The 14,771-nt window shown below is 38.3% G+C and overlaps 1 protein-coding gene across 1 annotated transcript; it reads right to left on the minus strand.

The window, feature by feature from the left end:
• Positions 1 to 4,224: 4,224 nt before the first annotated feature.
• Positions 4,225 to 11,446, minus strand: INTS14 (integrator complex subunit 14). The gene is made up of 12 exons (XM_053462758.1): positions 11,363 to 11,446; positions 10,191 to 10,449; positions 9,651 to 9,758; positions 8,472 to 8,627; positions 7,984 to 8,102; positions 7,674 to 7,816; positions 7,369 to 7,461; positions 7,123 to 7,267; positions 6,834 to 6,967; positions 6,474 to 6,592; positions 5,217 to 5,282; positions 4,225 to 4,962 (listed from the first exon to the last, which is right to left on the minus strand). Exons 2-12 carry the CDS (start codon positions 10,410 to 10,412, stop codon positions 4,711 to 4,713), a joined length of 1,557 nt encoding a protein of 518 aa, XP_053318733.1. The 5' UTR covers positions 10,413 to 10,449; positions 11,363 to 11,446; the 3' UTR covers positions 4,225 to 4,710.
• Positions 11,447 to 14,771: the final 3,325 nt, after the last annotated feature.

A 14,771-nucleotide genomic window follows, 5' to 3' on the forward strand; every position in this document is an offset into this window, starting at 1 on the left:
TGACGGTCCTGAACCGTCAAAAAATTAAATAAGCTTAGAAAGTGATCAAGGATCACTTTCTTCGCTTAAACGGCCTTGCTGCAATGCCTCGATGTCGAGGCATTCAGCAAGGCCGAGATCGGCATCGGGGGCCATGTCTGGCCCCTCCCCGGGGCGTCAACAGCCGCCATACATTGTATGGCGGCGGACGCCCGTTTTAAAAGCGTTTAGGAGGCGATCAACGATCGCCTCCTAAACTTAAATGGTGTCGCTGGAATGCCTCGATCAGGAGGCATCCAGCGACACCAAACACTTACCTCTGGGTGGGCTGAGACCGCTCCGGAAAGCGGTCACAGCCGCAGCTGCTGGTGATCTTCGCCATCCGCAAGATGGCGGCGGCCCGGGAAATAAAACAATAAAGGTGAAAAAGTTGGCTAGAGGGTCTCTAGACCCTCTAGAGAGCTGGCTCCACTTGCTGGTTGAATACAGGTACTGCATTCAACCATGCAAGTCAATGGAGCCCAGCTTTCTAATCACTATGTGATTAGTAAAATATTAAAAAAAAAATAAAAAAAAATAAAAAATGGAAAAAAAAATTAAAAAAAATTGTGCTAACATTTAAAAATAATTATACAGTGATGTCACTAGATGAACCATCCAGTACCAGCAAAATGTGTAAAAAAAATTATAAAAAAAAGTATTAAAAAAATAAAATAAAATTAAAAAATAAAGTTTATTATTTTGAGCAAGTGCTAAAATTTCTCAAAAATCTCAACAAAGAGTTAAAATAAAAGCACTTCAAATACCCAAGGGGTGTCTAATATTAAAAAAAATGGCTGATGGGGTAAATTGGAGTGGCCTAGCTCAAAGATAGGGCATAGGTACAGACTGACCAAAATGGAAAAAAAAAAGCGCACTTCCCAAATGTGGCATTTTAAATCCCAAACAACCCGACAAACCCATGCATGCGGGGTATCACTGCACTCAGGAGATGTTCCTGAACACACATTGGGGGGTTGTTTGACAGTGACATATACCAGGACCTGTATATCTATAACTAAAATACAATTTGTGTGAAAAAAAAATAAAAAAAATTACTATTACAAAGTTTGACAAAGTGTAGTTCTATAATTGGTGCATGGAAAGGGTTAAAATAACAGTATTTGGAATACCCTGGGGTGTCTAGTTTTCAAAAATATATGGTTTGAATGGGTTAAATTGAGTTAACCGGCTTCAAAGATATTCCAAAGAGGAGATGGAGGCACAATGACCAAATGACCACCTGAATTACGCATGCCCCAAAAGTCGCCTTTTACCAGCCAAACAATCTGACAAACCCATGCATGTGGGGTATCGCTGTACTCAGGAGATGTTGCTGAACACATATTGGGGTGTTGTTTGACAGTGACATATACCAGAACCTGTATATCTATAACTAAATTACAATTTGTGTGGAAAAAAAAATAAAAAAAATTACTATTACAAAGTTTGACAAAGTGTAGTTGTATAATTGGTGCATGGAAAGGGTTAAAATAACAGCATTTGGAATACCCTGGGGTGTCTAGTTTTCAAAAATATATGGTTTGTATGGGTTAAATTGAGTTAACCCACTTCAAAGATGTTCCAAAGAGGAGATGGAGGCAGACTGACCAGATTTGTTAAAAAAGATTTGGAAATCATAAAACGCTGCTTGTACTTATTGCCCTATAACTTACAAAAAACAGCAAAAAAACATAAAAACATTGGGTATCTCTAAACTCAGGACAAGTAGTAGAATCTATTTAGCTAGTTTTTTTACTTGCTTTTTTAGGTGAGTAAAAGATTTTTTAAATAAAAGTCATAAAATGTGTTTTTTTTCAATTTTTCACCATGTTTTTTTTATTTTTTTTATAGTAAATAAGATGATACGATCAAAATAATGGTATCTGAAGAAAGCCCATCTTGTCCTGAAAAAAACAATATATAACTTTTGTGGGTACACTAAATGGGTGAGGAGAAAATTACAGCTGAACACAAGCACCACAAAAGTGTCAAAACAGCCTCGGTCCCACAGGGTAGAAAACGAAAAATGAGCCCGGTCCTTAAGGGGTTAAAGGATTTCTTTTTTCTTCTTCTTTCTTCTATGTATGATTAATGTCCACCCACTGATATAGAATCCCATATGTGTTAAACTCTTGCAAACCCACACAGTCAAATGGAACATTTCGCCCTGCTCATGAATGCTGCAACGGTTAGAATCGAAAACCTACATTTTTAATCCTAATAGATCAGCAGGTTCTGAGAAAATACACTGTACACCAATTAAACGAAATGTAGAAACTCTTGTGTATGCCTGTTATTTATATGTAGTTCAGTGAGACACTTTTTTGAATACTACCTGTGGAGACAAAGAGAAAAAGGTGCGTATTCCTGAGTAATGCTTCAGTTAGTTTTGATTTTGAGAGCGTTGTATTTATAGTCGAGATGCTTCTGCTTGGGTTTGTATTATTTAACCTCTTGATGACAATTGATGTGCCTGTCGCATAATACGGTTAAACTAAGATTGCTTCCTTCTCCCAAATGGTGTTTCTGTAATCCCTCCATGTCGAGGCATTCAGCAACAAAGAAAACTGCAGCAGAAGCCTCATCTGATCGCTCCCCGGAGCTTGCTTTAAAAGAATTAAGGTGGTGGTCAACGACCGCCTCCTGAACAGTGTACATACAATATGATGAAAAAATGACTTTTTCTGACTTATGTGAAAAATACTGTACTGATCTACAAAAGCTTATGTAAACACACACGAAATAGATTAAAATATCTGTCCTGAGTTTAGAAGTACCCAATGTTTTTATGTTTTGTTTTGGGGTTTTTTTTTTTTTTTTGCAAGTTATTTGGCAATAAGTACAATATTGCTCTCTCAAAACTGGTCGTTCTGCCCCTTTGTCCTATTTGGGACCTATTTGAAGCTGTTCAGTTCAATTTACCCCCATCAAACTATATATGTTTTGAAAGTAGACACCCCAGGGTATTTAAAATGCTGGTATTTTAACTCTTTCTGTGCACTAATTCTACTACCAGCCTTTGTCAAACTTTTTGTGGTAACAATTTATTTTGGGAGTTTTTCATACACATTGTACTTGAGGTATAAGTACAGTGATACCACCCATGCATAGGTTTATTAGGCGGCTAAAGGGCCACATTTGGGAGGTGTGCATTTTTGGGATATCTTTGAAGCCAGCTAATTCAATATTTATTGTTGTAAACAGTGCTTTCATATTATGTAAAGCTGTACAATACCCCTTCAAACCATACATTGTTTTTGAAAATAGACACCCCAGGTTATTTCAAATGCTGTTTTTTTTTTTTAAACTCTCCCTGCACACATTTTACCACCAGCCTTGTCAAAGTTTGCAATAGTATTTTTTTTTGCACACACCCTACTTTAGGTATGAATTTACAGCTCCTGTATGTGTCACTGCCAAACACCCTAATATGTGTTCAGCAACAGCGATACCACCCATGCATAGGTTTGTCTGGTGGTTTTGGGACATGAGCAATTCAGTTTTTTAAATTGGAAATTTGACCTGGTCATTCTGCCTCCATGTCCTATTTGGGACACCTTTGAACCTGGCCAGTTTGATTTACCCCCATCAAACCATACAGTTTTTTAAATGGCTATTTGAAATAGCCAGTATTTTAACACTTTCCAAGCAAGGATTTTTTGTGAAGATACAGCGCTAATTTAAGGAACTTTATATATATATATATATAAATAAAAAGTTTCTACTTTTTTATATTTTGTTGGAACTGGATGGTTCCCTTGATGGTGACATCAGTGGATAATTATTTTTATATGTTACCAGATGGAGAACTGGCCCGCCCTGATCTTCTGGATACTCCACCCCGGGGTCTGAAATACACAGAATAAAGGATAGCAAATACTAAACTATACTCTCCTTGGGGCTGTACTTTCCCACTATCCAGGCCAGGAACTGTCTGGGTCTTAAATACCTGCATTTTAAGACCACACTCATCAGTGCATTGGTGCACTAAAAAAAGCATTCAAAATATTTGTATCTTATAAACAAATAAAAGACAGATATTCTTATCTAATGTGTGATTTTCAAGGTCTTACCTAGATACAAACCATAAACTTTAAATAAATGGCACAGTTTTGAATAAAATATTTAACTCTTTCACTCCTGCAAGTGTAACCTGGAATCTCTGACATCCTGGTGTATTCATTTTAAAAGAAGGTATATGTATTTTATTGCTTGTAATATCCCCTTGAAATGGTTGAGTAAAATATTTAATTCCTTTCAAGTTTAGAATAGTATGGACCCTTTACAAATGACAAAAAGTTAATTAAGGCTAAACAACATTTAAAATCAAATTATTCAACAGAACATTCAAAATGTGCATATTTATTTCTAAAATAAATTTAAACCCCCTTTGTACAAAAAAAACCAAAAAACAAATCCATTTCTCCAATTTTCATAGGAAGTGGTTTGAATGTCCAATGCCTTTTCTCCATTGGTAATCCAGATTGACAGATTTCTTGCTTTTCATTCTGCAGCAACTCATTGGGTGAAAAAGAATGTTAAACCTGTGTCAATCTGACATAGAATATGCACCATTGATTCTGGCATGTAAGTCAGGCTTTGAGGACAACTAATTTTCAGCCCTAAAAGGGTTGTTAAATAATAATAATAAAAAACAATAGTGTCTCCAAAGAAGAAACGGCAACAGTCTTACATTCTGTCAGAGCCTCGTCCGGAAAAATCAGTCTGTAGGGGAACAATGTTATGTTCGTAAGCAGAATGCTCCGAGCTGCCTGTGCTGGCAAGTTTGAGCTGGGCTGCGGCATGCGAGAGCTGGAAGGCAGCATCTGGATGTGCAGTTTCTGGTAAGAGGGTACACTCTCTCTCCAACATATCAGCCACTCCTTTTAGCAGGTCCAGGAATCCAAAGGCCAAAGCTGCTTTTCGCAGACGGTTTAGCTCCTGCACAGAATAGGCCACAAGACACTGTAAGAGCTATTGCCAGGTTAATGTACAGTAGAAAGCATCCACTTTATGTGCATTGTTGTGTGCAATGAATGCAGCCACAGATAAACACATCTGATTTTCTAGAGTCAGTTCCTCTTTCCCGCACTAGATTTTGTGTTTTGTTGCTTAAGTCAACAAGGAATCGCGTACCTACCCGCCAGCGCAATTTGTATTATAAATACAGCAACATGCACACATGGAAAACCTACTTTGTAAAAGGTCTGAGTTTTCTCTGGAAGCTTCCTGGCATTCCTCAGAATCTTCTGCACATCAGTCTGTAGACAGAGGAGATTTCAGTCATATATTATATTATAATCTATCTATATAGATATAGATGGATTGCATTCTCTGAGGCATCACAGAGATCAGTGTTAGTAGCGTAAAGTGACACATTTCCTTATTTTGATGGGAGGCTAACGAATGTAACCACGAGAGAGGAGCTCGACATCACAGCTTTTACCGTAACTTAATTTAGTTAAATTGGTGTCCCCGTGGTATAAATGTTATGTATGTTTTTAAATGTATTTTAATCTGTAACTATCATGATATTAGTGATTATTTAGTGTACAGAACAATACAATTCAGACCCTGAATGCCGGACGGTTTCTTGTCTCCAGGTTGCTCGGTTTATGGTGTGTGTGTAAGCCTGCTTAAAAATGTATCTTACTATATTTTTGTAGGTACACGTGCGTAGGTCTGTTAGTGTGTGTGAAAATATGTCACTGTATGCATGTATAAGTATGTCAGTTTGCCACTCTGTGTAAGCAAAAACAGATTATGGTCTTTCAGTAGATGTGGGAGTATATATAATTATATCAAATACATATACCAGCTGAACTTTGCACAGTCCTATTAATGAACAGGTCATCAAAGTACAACAGGTTATCCATTCAGACCAATTTTCACTTGAAAAGGGTTCACTTGTATTAACACATACTCCCACTCACACATATATGCTCACACACAAGCACCTATATACTCTCACACACATACAATCACACATGCATTCTCACTCCTTCCCTTAACTGCAGCTTTCCCTCTGGCTCTGAGCAGCCTTGTGTTTAACTACAGGGGTCACATTACCTTACATTCCATGACCCCACTACATTCATAGCCGCACCAGCCTTTTGTGAACAAATTTGGACTGATCCGGGGAAGCCACTAGCCTCACCAAGTATGCCACTGATCCCCCCCTTTTCCCCCAATAAGTAAGAATATTGTATCCTACTGTTCTATCTTTGACTCCTGTACATACATTTACTTAAATATATGTATTTATCTGTGTTTCAATTTTATTTTTACATTTTATTAGGGGAGGGTGTGCCTGCGATGCCACGGTCACTGTCACAACAGATCAGCATGCTGCCCCTTTAACTATTTAATACACCAAGAGCTTCAAACTGCACATTTCCGTATACACCACTGAAGAGGTAGAGGTGTGTTTTCAACATCCTCAGGACACTTACCTGCAATCCACTAGGCTTAATCCAAACAGTCACATTCTGAGCATAGCTTCTTTTGTTTTTTGGCTGTACAGGGAATGGACTTTTATTATCTTCTTCACCATATGGATTCTCTTTAGCATCTGTTAAACGAAACACAATATATTTTGTTTACCTGAATAAAACAAGAGTCAAGTACATATGTACAAGCTCAGAGCTTATATATACACATATACACATGGAAACACATTTGTATGCAAATTGTTACTCTAGTTGTTTTGGGATCATTTGGATTGCAGACACAAAATTATATATTGCATTGTGCTAGCAGCTAATATACAGGGTAATCATTTCAGGGTTAGTGAGAAACATTATCTCTTCTACCTGATATTGGTCCCAGTTGAAGTGTTTTTCCCAGCCAGGGTAATGGCTCAATCCCAGGTTCAAACAGAGACATCATCAGGTTTGATTTTTTCTTGCTGTCTGCCTGAGAGTAAAGCATGCCGTGCCAGTCTGAGCTAAAGAGACAGAAAAAAAAAAAGGGCATAAAGTACACCGGGAGAACCTGGAGGTGCAATACACATTCACCATAGTGAGTTTCAGAACATAAAGCAGGTTAACCTTTAAACTAACCACTAATTTACGGTATGTCCGTCTAGTTGGATGTCCTTACCCCAACTGCACTAAAGCCACCATTCCTTCCACCTTCAAACTTCCATGCAGAAGGACGCAGAAATTTGGGATCTTGCCTGCTATTTGATTGGCTGAATTCTCATCTTCAATATCTTCTGTAAGGCCGGTTCCAATGTCATCACCCTCTGGGCAGGAAGAAGAGGAACAGATTACGATGGGTGGGATACAGCGACATCATGCTGACAGGTGTGACACAATAAATAAAAGTGAAAGCTTTCCTTCTCACCTTTATTTAAAGCAATGGGCAAGACCAGGTGACGAGACAGAACAGGAGGGCTGGAAATGTCTCCAATATCGATAAATCCCACAACTTCCAAGTCTAAAAGGAGAAAGGGAAGAAATATGTATTTTACTAAGTTCTGTAAAAATGCATACAAACACAGGCTATCTCATAACAGTCACAATTACTATTTGTCCAGCAAGCTCACAACCCTGTATATAAGGAAGCTCATCACTTTACTGACTTGCCTCTTCTCTCCTGCATGAATAACAGTTCATAAATCCATTACCACTGTGTTCTGTTGCAGTTACCTGTGTTAATTGTCTTAGGCACAGGTTCTATCTCCTCATCTGTGACAACCGGCTCTGGCCTGGGGAACACCTGAACATCTGATGTGAGGTTTCCACACTTCAGTACAGCATGGAATGGAGTGTATGCCACATCGATTAGCTTCCTTCAAAATCAAGTGTGATAAGTTAAGAAAGCGAGGCGACATAAACCAAAAAATATTATATTGCTTAATATCTACAGTGGACAAAACTGAATGTGTATTGGTATTAAAATATAACTTTAGAGTGGCATAACATCAACAACAGACCTGGATTGTAATTATATACTCACCCAAACATCGACTGGACATTTTTCAGACACAAAGGTCCATCGATGGTGAAGATCTGACCTTCTCCATTATTCAGATCAATGAGACGTTCCAGGCAGTCTAAGGAGTCTGTGCTCTGTAGCTGAAAAAGCAAAGGGGGCATAACTACGTATAGACCTAACAGGATCAAAGATACTTCTTACCAGAGACTTGTAAACTTTTTAATTCAACTCTTGCGTTACAATTACATAAAACAAAGCATATGCGTGTTATTAAAACCAACTGCTGCATCCTGTTTCCTCAATTGTAAATTCACAGTTCTATATTTTTAATATTCCACCAAAGTATATCACATGCATTTTAGGCCCAGTCACTGCTAGCCCTAGAAGTGCTGCCAGGGCAATTTATATATACATATACACAACCCTGGCAACTAATATAAACAACCATTAACATTTTCCATATCATTAAGATGGTATGCCATATATGCCAAGGATGCAAAACAACTCACCTCTTCCAGATTTGCCATGCACATTATGTAAAGCTTGGAGGGGAATGGAAAGGGCAATGGGAATCGGCTGCTTTCGCTCCTCTGGTTGAGTGTGGCAAGGGAATTACGCAAGGATCCCCTGCCAATACCCAGGCACCCGTCTGTCACCAGCACTATCTGAAAAAGAAGTTTGTTAGTGTGTTTTATACACTTCATGAATAGATCTCTCTCTTTTACATCACATTCGGAGTTACGTATGAAAAAAACCTATTTTATAAAGAGTTCTGGTAAAGTGTTCTACTACAACATTTGTAAAGCGTTCTTATTAAAATGGAATGGCCCAATAAGCAGAAACACTCCATTCTTTGTAATGAGGCCGCTTGTCAAACTTTTTGTGAGGATCAATGCTTATAAGGAACACACACTGCCCCTGAAATCAATAACCGCAACATTAGATGAGGAAGAAACTCAGCATTTCTTCATAGCAAATAATAGCACTTTTAACCCGTGAGCTATGCTTATCAGACACTGAGCATCACTAGAATTATTAATAAATGTCATAGTAAATTAGTCCACATTGTTATGTATTTGTTATGTCTTGTTTACACAATGTACAGCACTGTTAATAATAATGGTAAAATGTTCACAAAGCTAACCCCTCTCCTCTTCAGAAGGGGGCAGTAAGCTGAGTGACAGAGAAAAAGCGCATTCATAGCACAAAAGATAGTTAATGTAAGGGTAAGTGTGCATTAGATTATTTTTTTTGTGTGAACACAACATTAAGACATACAGTTGTCCTTTTATCTGATGGGTGTATTTCAGCCCAAAGTTTGCCTGTTGCTATGCTGGCAGAATCTTTGAAAAAGTATTCAAAGGGTACTAAACAAGATAACAAGAATTATCAGCATTTGACAACAAAGATAACACTGCTCATTTCAAGGAAAACGGATATAACCATATTGGTCCAAGAGAAGGTCTTTAGTCGAAGTTGATACCTTTTACTGCATCAATGGAAAAGATGATGTAAAGTCACATAAGCTTTCATGTAGCTGGAGGAGGAAACCTCTGGGATCCTGAAAGTATTCGTGACTTGTGTACATAGACCCAACAACAGATATCCACTTCAACTAAAGCTTCTATCTGCTCCAATTCACAACACAGATTTCGGTTTCCCTTCCACCCAGGCTGTTCACTGGTTACCTGGCAGGGAACCGAAGCCCCCCATTCCTGCTGCACCACACTGGACACTCCTTGCAAGGCTGACTCCAGACATGTCTTGTCATAGTCATCCATGTTACTCAGTGCTTCCTGCATGAGGTACAAAGCAATGGTTAATGTAGCATATGGAAATATTCACTACAATAATGGTTTTATTATTCTATTTAATTGCAAACATTTAAAGCTCTGGTATGGCTATTTTACACTAACCTATATTAACAGTCTATATTTGTACATACAAATAAGTGTGGATAAAATAGATGAGAATCACCTGTACAGCTATTAACGATCAAAGTAAACTAAAATGCCCAACATAATGCTGAAATAATGAAAACATACAGCGTGTTTATAACAATCTCTGATTCCTGAGCCAATATCTAGAGTAAGTGCTATTTTGTGTAATTTAAACAGAAATTCAAATTAAATATCCATCTATAATTATATATACTGTAGAAAAATCATTTACTATTTAAACAGCCAAGACAAAGTAATCAAACTAATAACCCCATGTAAATACTGTACCTGAAGTGTATTGTAATCTCTGGTGAAAGGCACCATTAGTTCCCACAAGGATGAAAACACAACCAAGGCTGTAAATTCTAGTTTGTAGTTTGTGGCCATGTGCTCAAACAACATGGTGAGGCCATGAGCTGCCAAATGCTTGCGTTGGAAATCTTCTGTCCCCTCCACAGGAACAGGCCGTGTCATGGAGAGAGACACATCCATCACCACCACCGTAGGCATGGTGAATAATTATATTTTGGAGAAGTACCAAGTACACCTACAATGAGACAGGATATGTATGAATACAAGGACATTATACACAATGTGCTTCTATAGAATACTTCTTGACTTCTACTAAGTTTTTGTGCATTTAAATACTGTAGAGATGTTAGCAAAAGATAATTAAATAATAATAAATCAGTTTACAGTATGGCTACTTACGTGAAAAGTAACTTCGCACAATTATTAGCATTTAAGAAAAATAAATAAACAAACCACAAATACCATGTTGTCGATCACTACTTACTTTCCCCCTCCGGCCAGCAGTGTCCACAATTCACTGTCCGAAGCAAGGATCGGACACCGCATGTGGACACTAATGGCGCATGTATAGTTTAACGTGTGCATGTTTTTATTAATTAAAATTACTTTGCTTTTTTCATTAATATCATGTATATAAACAATAGGAGACATGTTTGTAAACCAGTTCATGTAAACTTAATACCTTTTACTTATAAATGCCCTTTTCTACTCATTAGTAGCTATTCAATAGCTCACAAAGTAACATAAAATGTCTTGGTGAAGCCCTAGCCACCCAAAAGCACCCCCCACAACGCCCATGTGAAATGTTGAGAGACATGACATAGACATTGTGATGTAAACAAAGAAAGTTTTAAAAGGTTTTTAACTTCAAGCAGAGAACACAAAATATGTTCGTGTTCCCTTAAAGTAGACACAATAACGACTGCGGCATTAAACCGGGATTACTCCAATGCTGCAATGTTCTGTTAAGGTTAATAATATTCACCATAAATATATCGGTACTCAGTGTGGGTGACAAAAGAATAAAACATTCACAATTCTCCAACAGAGCACATCCGCCATAACACAAGGGCAGCAATTCAGTTACCACAATAGCCATTTACTTTAAAACAAAATAAAAACCAAGTACCGTCTCGCTATTTTCTTACCTACTATTAAAATTATCTATTTAGCATAGAATTACACGAAACCCGGAGCGTCTATAAGCGGGCACTCCCCGCGCACCAGTAAATAAGTCCCCCCTGCAATAATAGCCGTGCACAATCGTTCCCCTTTCATACACAGAAGCAGGCGCGCCCGCTTATGGCTAGATCCCACGCTCGCGGGCTCAGTCAGACATTGCGTGCCTCACTCTTTTCATGAAACATTTCAACACATGATGCCGTTATACTGTGATGGTCCAAGACCTGCCACATGCACAGACGTTTTAATCCAGGATAAATGGCACATTCTCGGGGACCCTTCTTACTGTTTTACAATAACCTGATATTGGAGTCCTCCGTATTGGACTTTATTAGGGCTGCCAGGACCATCACAACCAAATAGACCTACTAGGCAGCTGCCATCCCAACCAAATAGACCTAGGAGGCTGCCTTGGCATTCTTTCCTAATGTATAAAACAAGTGCCTGCAGGAGAGCACCAGACATACAGACTCCAGGGGTGACCAGCAATCGCTAAATGTATACTATAATTTTGTGATTCATTTTCATGAAAATGTGACTAGCCCCAGATGGCACCTTTGTGATTACTATATCTATAATAAGATAGACTTGGGTAACTGAGTAACGCGAGGCGGAGCCAAAGAAGGGTTATGGACAGTGCCATTTCATTGTCAAACAGAAGAGCTCAGTAACAGCGTTTTAAAGCCAAATTAACGGCAAAGCTCCCACTTACCTTCAAAGTAATATAATTGGCTAACAAATGTTTAGTTGTGAGTACGTACCGTGCATTGTTGCAAATGTCAGGTAATCTAAATTATACAGAACCTTTACTATTCTGTTTCAAAGTCATTCTGATTTATATTTTATAGCTAAGACACCTGGGGATAAAAAGGTGTCTGCTTAATGGCGTAAGAGCGTTATCCTCTATTGCTAGTTATTGTTTATAGTTGTAAAGATCATCTGTAAAGCTCCACATGCTTGTTGGAGTGCTCAATATTCTTCACTGTCCCAGAGAAGCGCGACACCAGAGAAGTAACCTGTAGTGGGGTACCAAATCAGAACAATCTTCTCAGATCTGGTTCTGCCACACTTAAGAGATCATTTGGTCAGACCTCATACGGAGTATTTTTCAGTTCTGGAAAACTCTATAAGGATATTGACATTCTGTATAGAGTTCAGAGGAGGGCTACAAAAATGGTGTAATGGTTTGCAGGATAAAAAGAAAGACTAAGGGATCTAAAAATGTATAACTTACAAGAGAGAAGAGAGCATGAGGGGACAAAATGATTTTACAAAGTACAGAAGAGAGGGTTTATTTAAAGGTGGTGGTGCATAGTCATACATAATGTATTACAATGAACAGTGAGTTATACAATGAGATGTCATGTCTCGTTTTCTTCTGATCACTTCTGGTGACCTGCACCAGATTGCATTCTTTGCTTAGTCCACATAAAGATGAGGGCCGCGGACATGCAACCGTGTTGCTTACTCAGTCCAAAAATGAAGAAAGAGAGTAGTACAACCAACCCACCCTTTGTGGCCATCAGGATGACAGTGTGTCAAAGGTATGAAAGATGGCATTCATGTACTACCCTGTCACTGTGTTGCCTTTTCAAACATGCCATTAAGATGAATGATGCAAGGTGTGGGGAATTATGAAAGGTGACTTGTTTTAGTAGATATAGACTGTACCAAGTGGTGTATTGGAAGGTTGTTATTATTAATTTACGTAACTCAACGTCTATGGCGTTAATGTAATTTTTTGATTGTTCTGTCCTTCTCTAAGGTGGCCTCCACCCAATCCATTCCAAATAGAGTACTGCCAATGTTGGAGGCTCTGGTCTTATCAAGGATTGTGAAATACATTTTCTTGCTACTGCACAGTAATTACGGTATATGGTCCATTTTCTTGGTTGCCTTGTGCTGTGGTTGCATTAATACGAATATCACCAACTCTGGGGTTAGCATGAGATCCTCGATTTTGAGTGTGAGGAGATAACAATGTATCTGTGGCCATAAAGTTTGTCAAACACAAGTACCTATTTTATAACATGGAAAGATTAAAATCGCCCAAAAAACTTTAAGCAGGTCATGGTATTTTGATGTCTTCTAAGAAAGGGCGTTAGACACCCGGGGCAAAATCTGATACAACAAAGCATGATGACATAATGCACAATATAGTGGAAATTCCTGGGATTCAGAGGAGTTTACCAGGGTGATTATTTTCTACCAGTCTTGCTATAAGAATGTTTTTATCAAACCCAATGGGAGGCATATATTAAGAACTTTTAGGTGCCAAGTGCTCTTTGATCCTCCCCTTAATTGTTTTCATAAATGCAACACTTTTCAAACATTCCACCAGAGTTGTTTTTCATAAATAACTGTGGTTGACCAAAAACTTTTTGATTTACCTGATGTACAATGACCCCTGGCTTGTAACTGGTACTTAATAAAGAAATGTATCTTGCCTGGGCAGCGGCATGTAAAACAACTATGCACAACATTGGTACATGTCACATATACGGGTATATATGTATGTATATATACCGCTTTGTTAGAGTCCTCCAGCTTACCACGCAAAACACTTAAAAAACGACAGAAAACAATTGCTCTCTATTCTTCCCACATTCAGCAGCTTCTCCCATGAGAGCGAGGAAAGTACAGTGTGCTGCATAATCTCCTTAATGCTGCAGGTATTAATGTGGATTGAACACTGCTCTTGCAGTGTGTCCTTCATACCTGACCCTTAGCAGACTTTAGCTGGGGGGATTTGCTGGTGATGGGGACATTTTGTGTTGCCTTCTCCCTGGTCCACCTCGCCTCTCTGGGCTTCATGTGCCCTGAAGATTAACAGGGCGAATGATTCCCCCAAATGACATGCTGATTGCCCCATTAAGGTATGTGTTACACAGCGCACCTACAATTTTGGTATGTTTCTTCATTTTGTTATATTTTTATAAAATAGATGTAGACCCGTAGATACTGGTCAGTGTGTCATACTGTTTCTTTAGAGCCGCATCACATATAATAATTCTATAATTATATGCTATGTGTTATAATTTCCTCCGTCAGCTGTTTTCTTTGTTTTGTAATAATGGTATTGTAATTCATTTTTTATTAAACCACATGAAAGTCATATCAGGAGACTGCACTTTATAATTACATTATCTTTGTTGAACTTTGAAACAGACTGATTAAAATGTAAGCAGAATTTGAGAGTAACACCAAAATGAACCTACAAATATTTGGTGGAGCAATGAACTCAGGAAAAGAGGAGACCCAGTAATGTAGAGATAATTTTTTACTGGCCTGCTAAATTGTGTCACAGACTAATGCTAGTTTTCAGTGCTTTTAGGAAAATATAGATTTCTGTTTTTAATTTTACGTATCTTGAGT

This window comes from Spea bombifrons, chromosome 4 (assembly GCF_027358695.1).
Source record: "Spea bombifrons isolate aSpeBom1 chromosome 4, aSpeBom1.2.pri, whole genome shotgun sequence".
NCBI classification, from domain to species: domain Eukaryota; kingdom Metazoa; phylum Chordata; class Amphibia; order Anura; family Pelobatidae; genus Spea; species Spea bombifrons.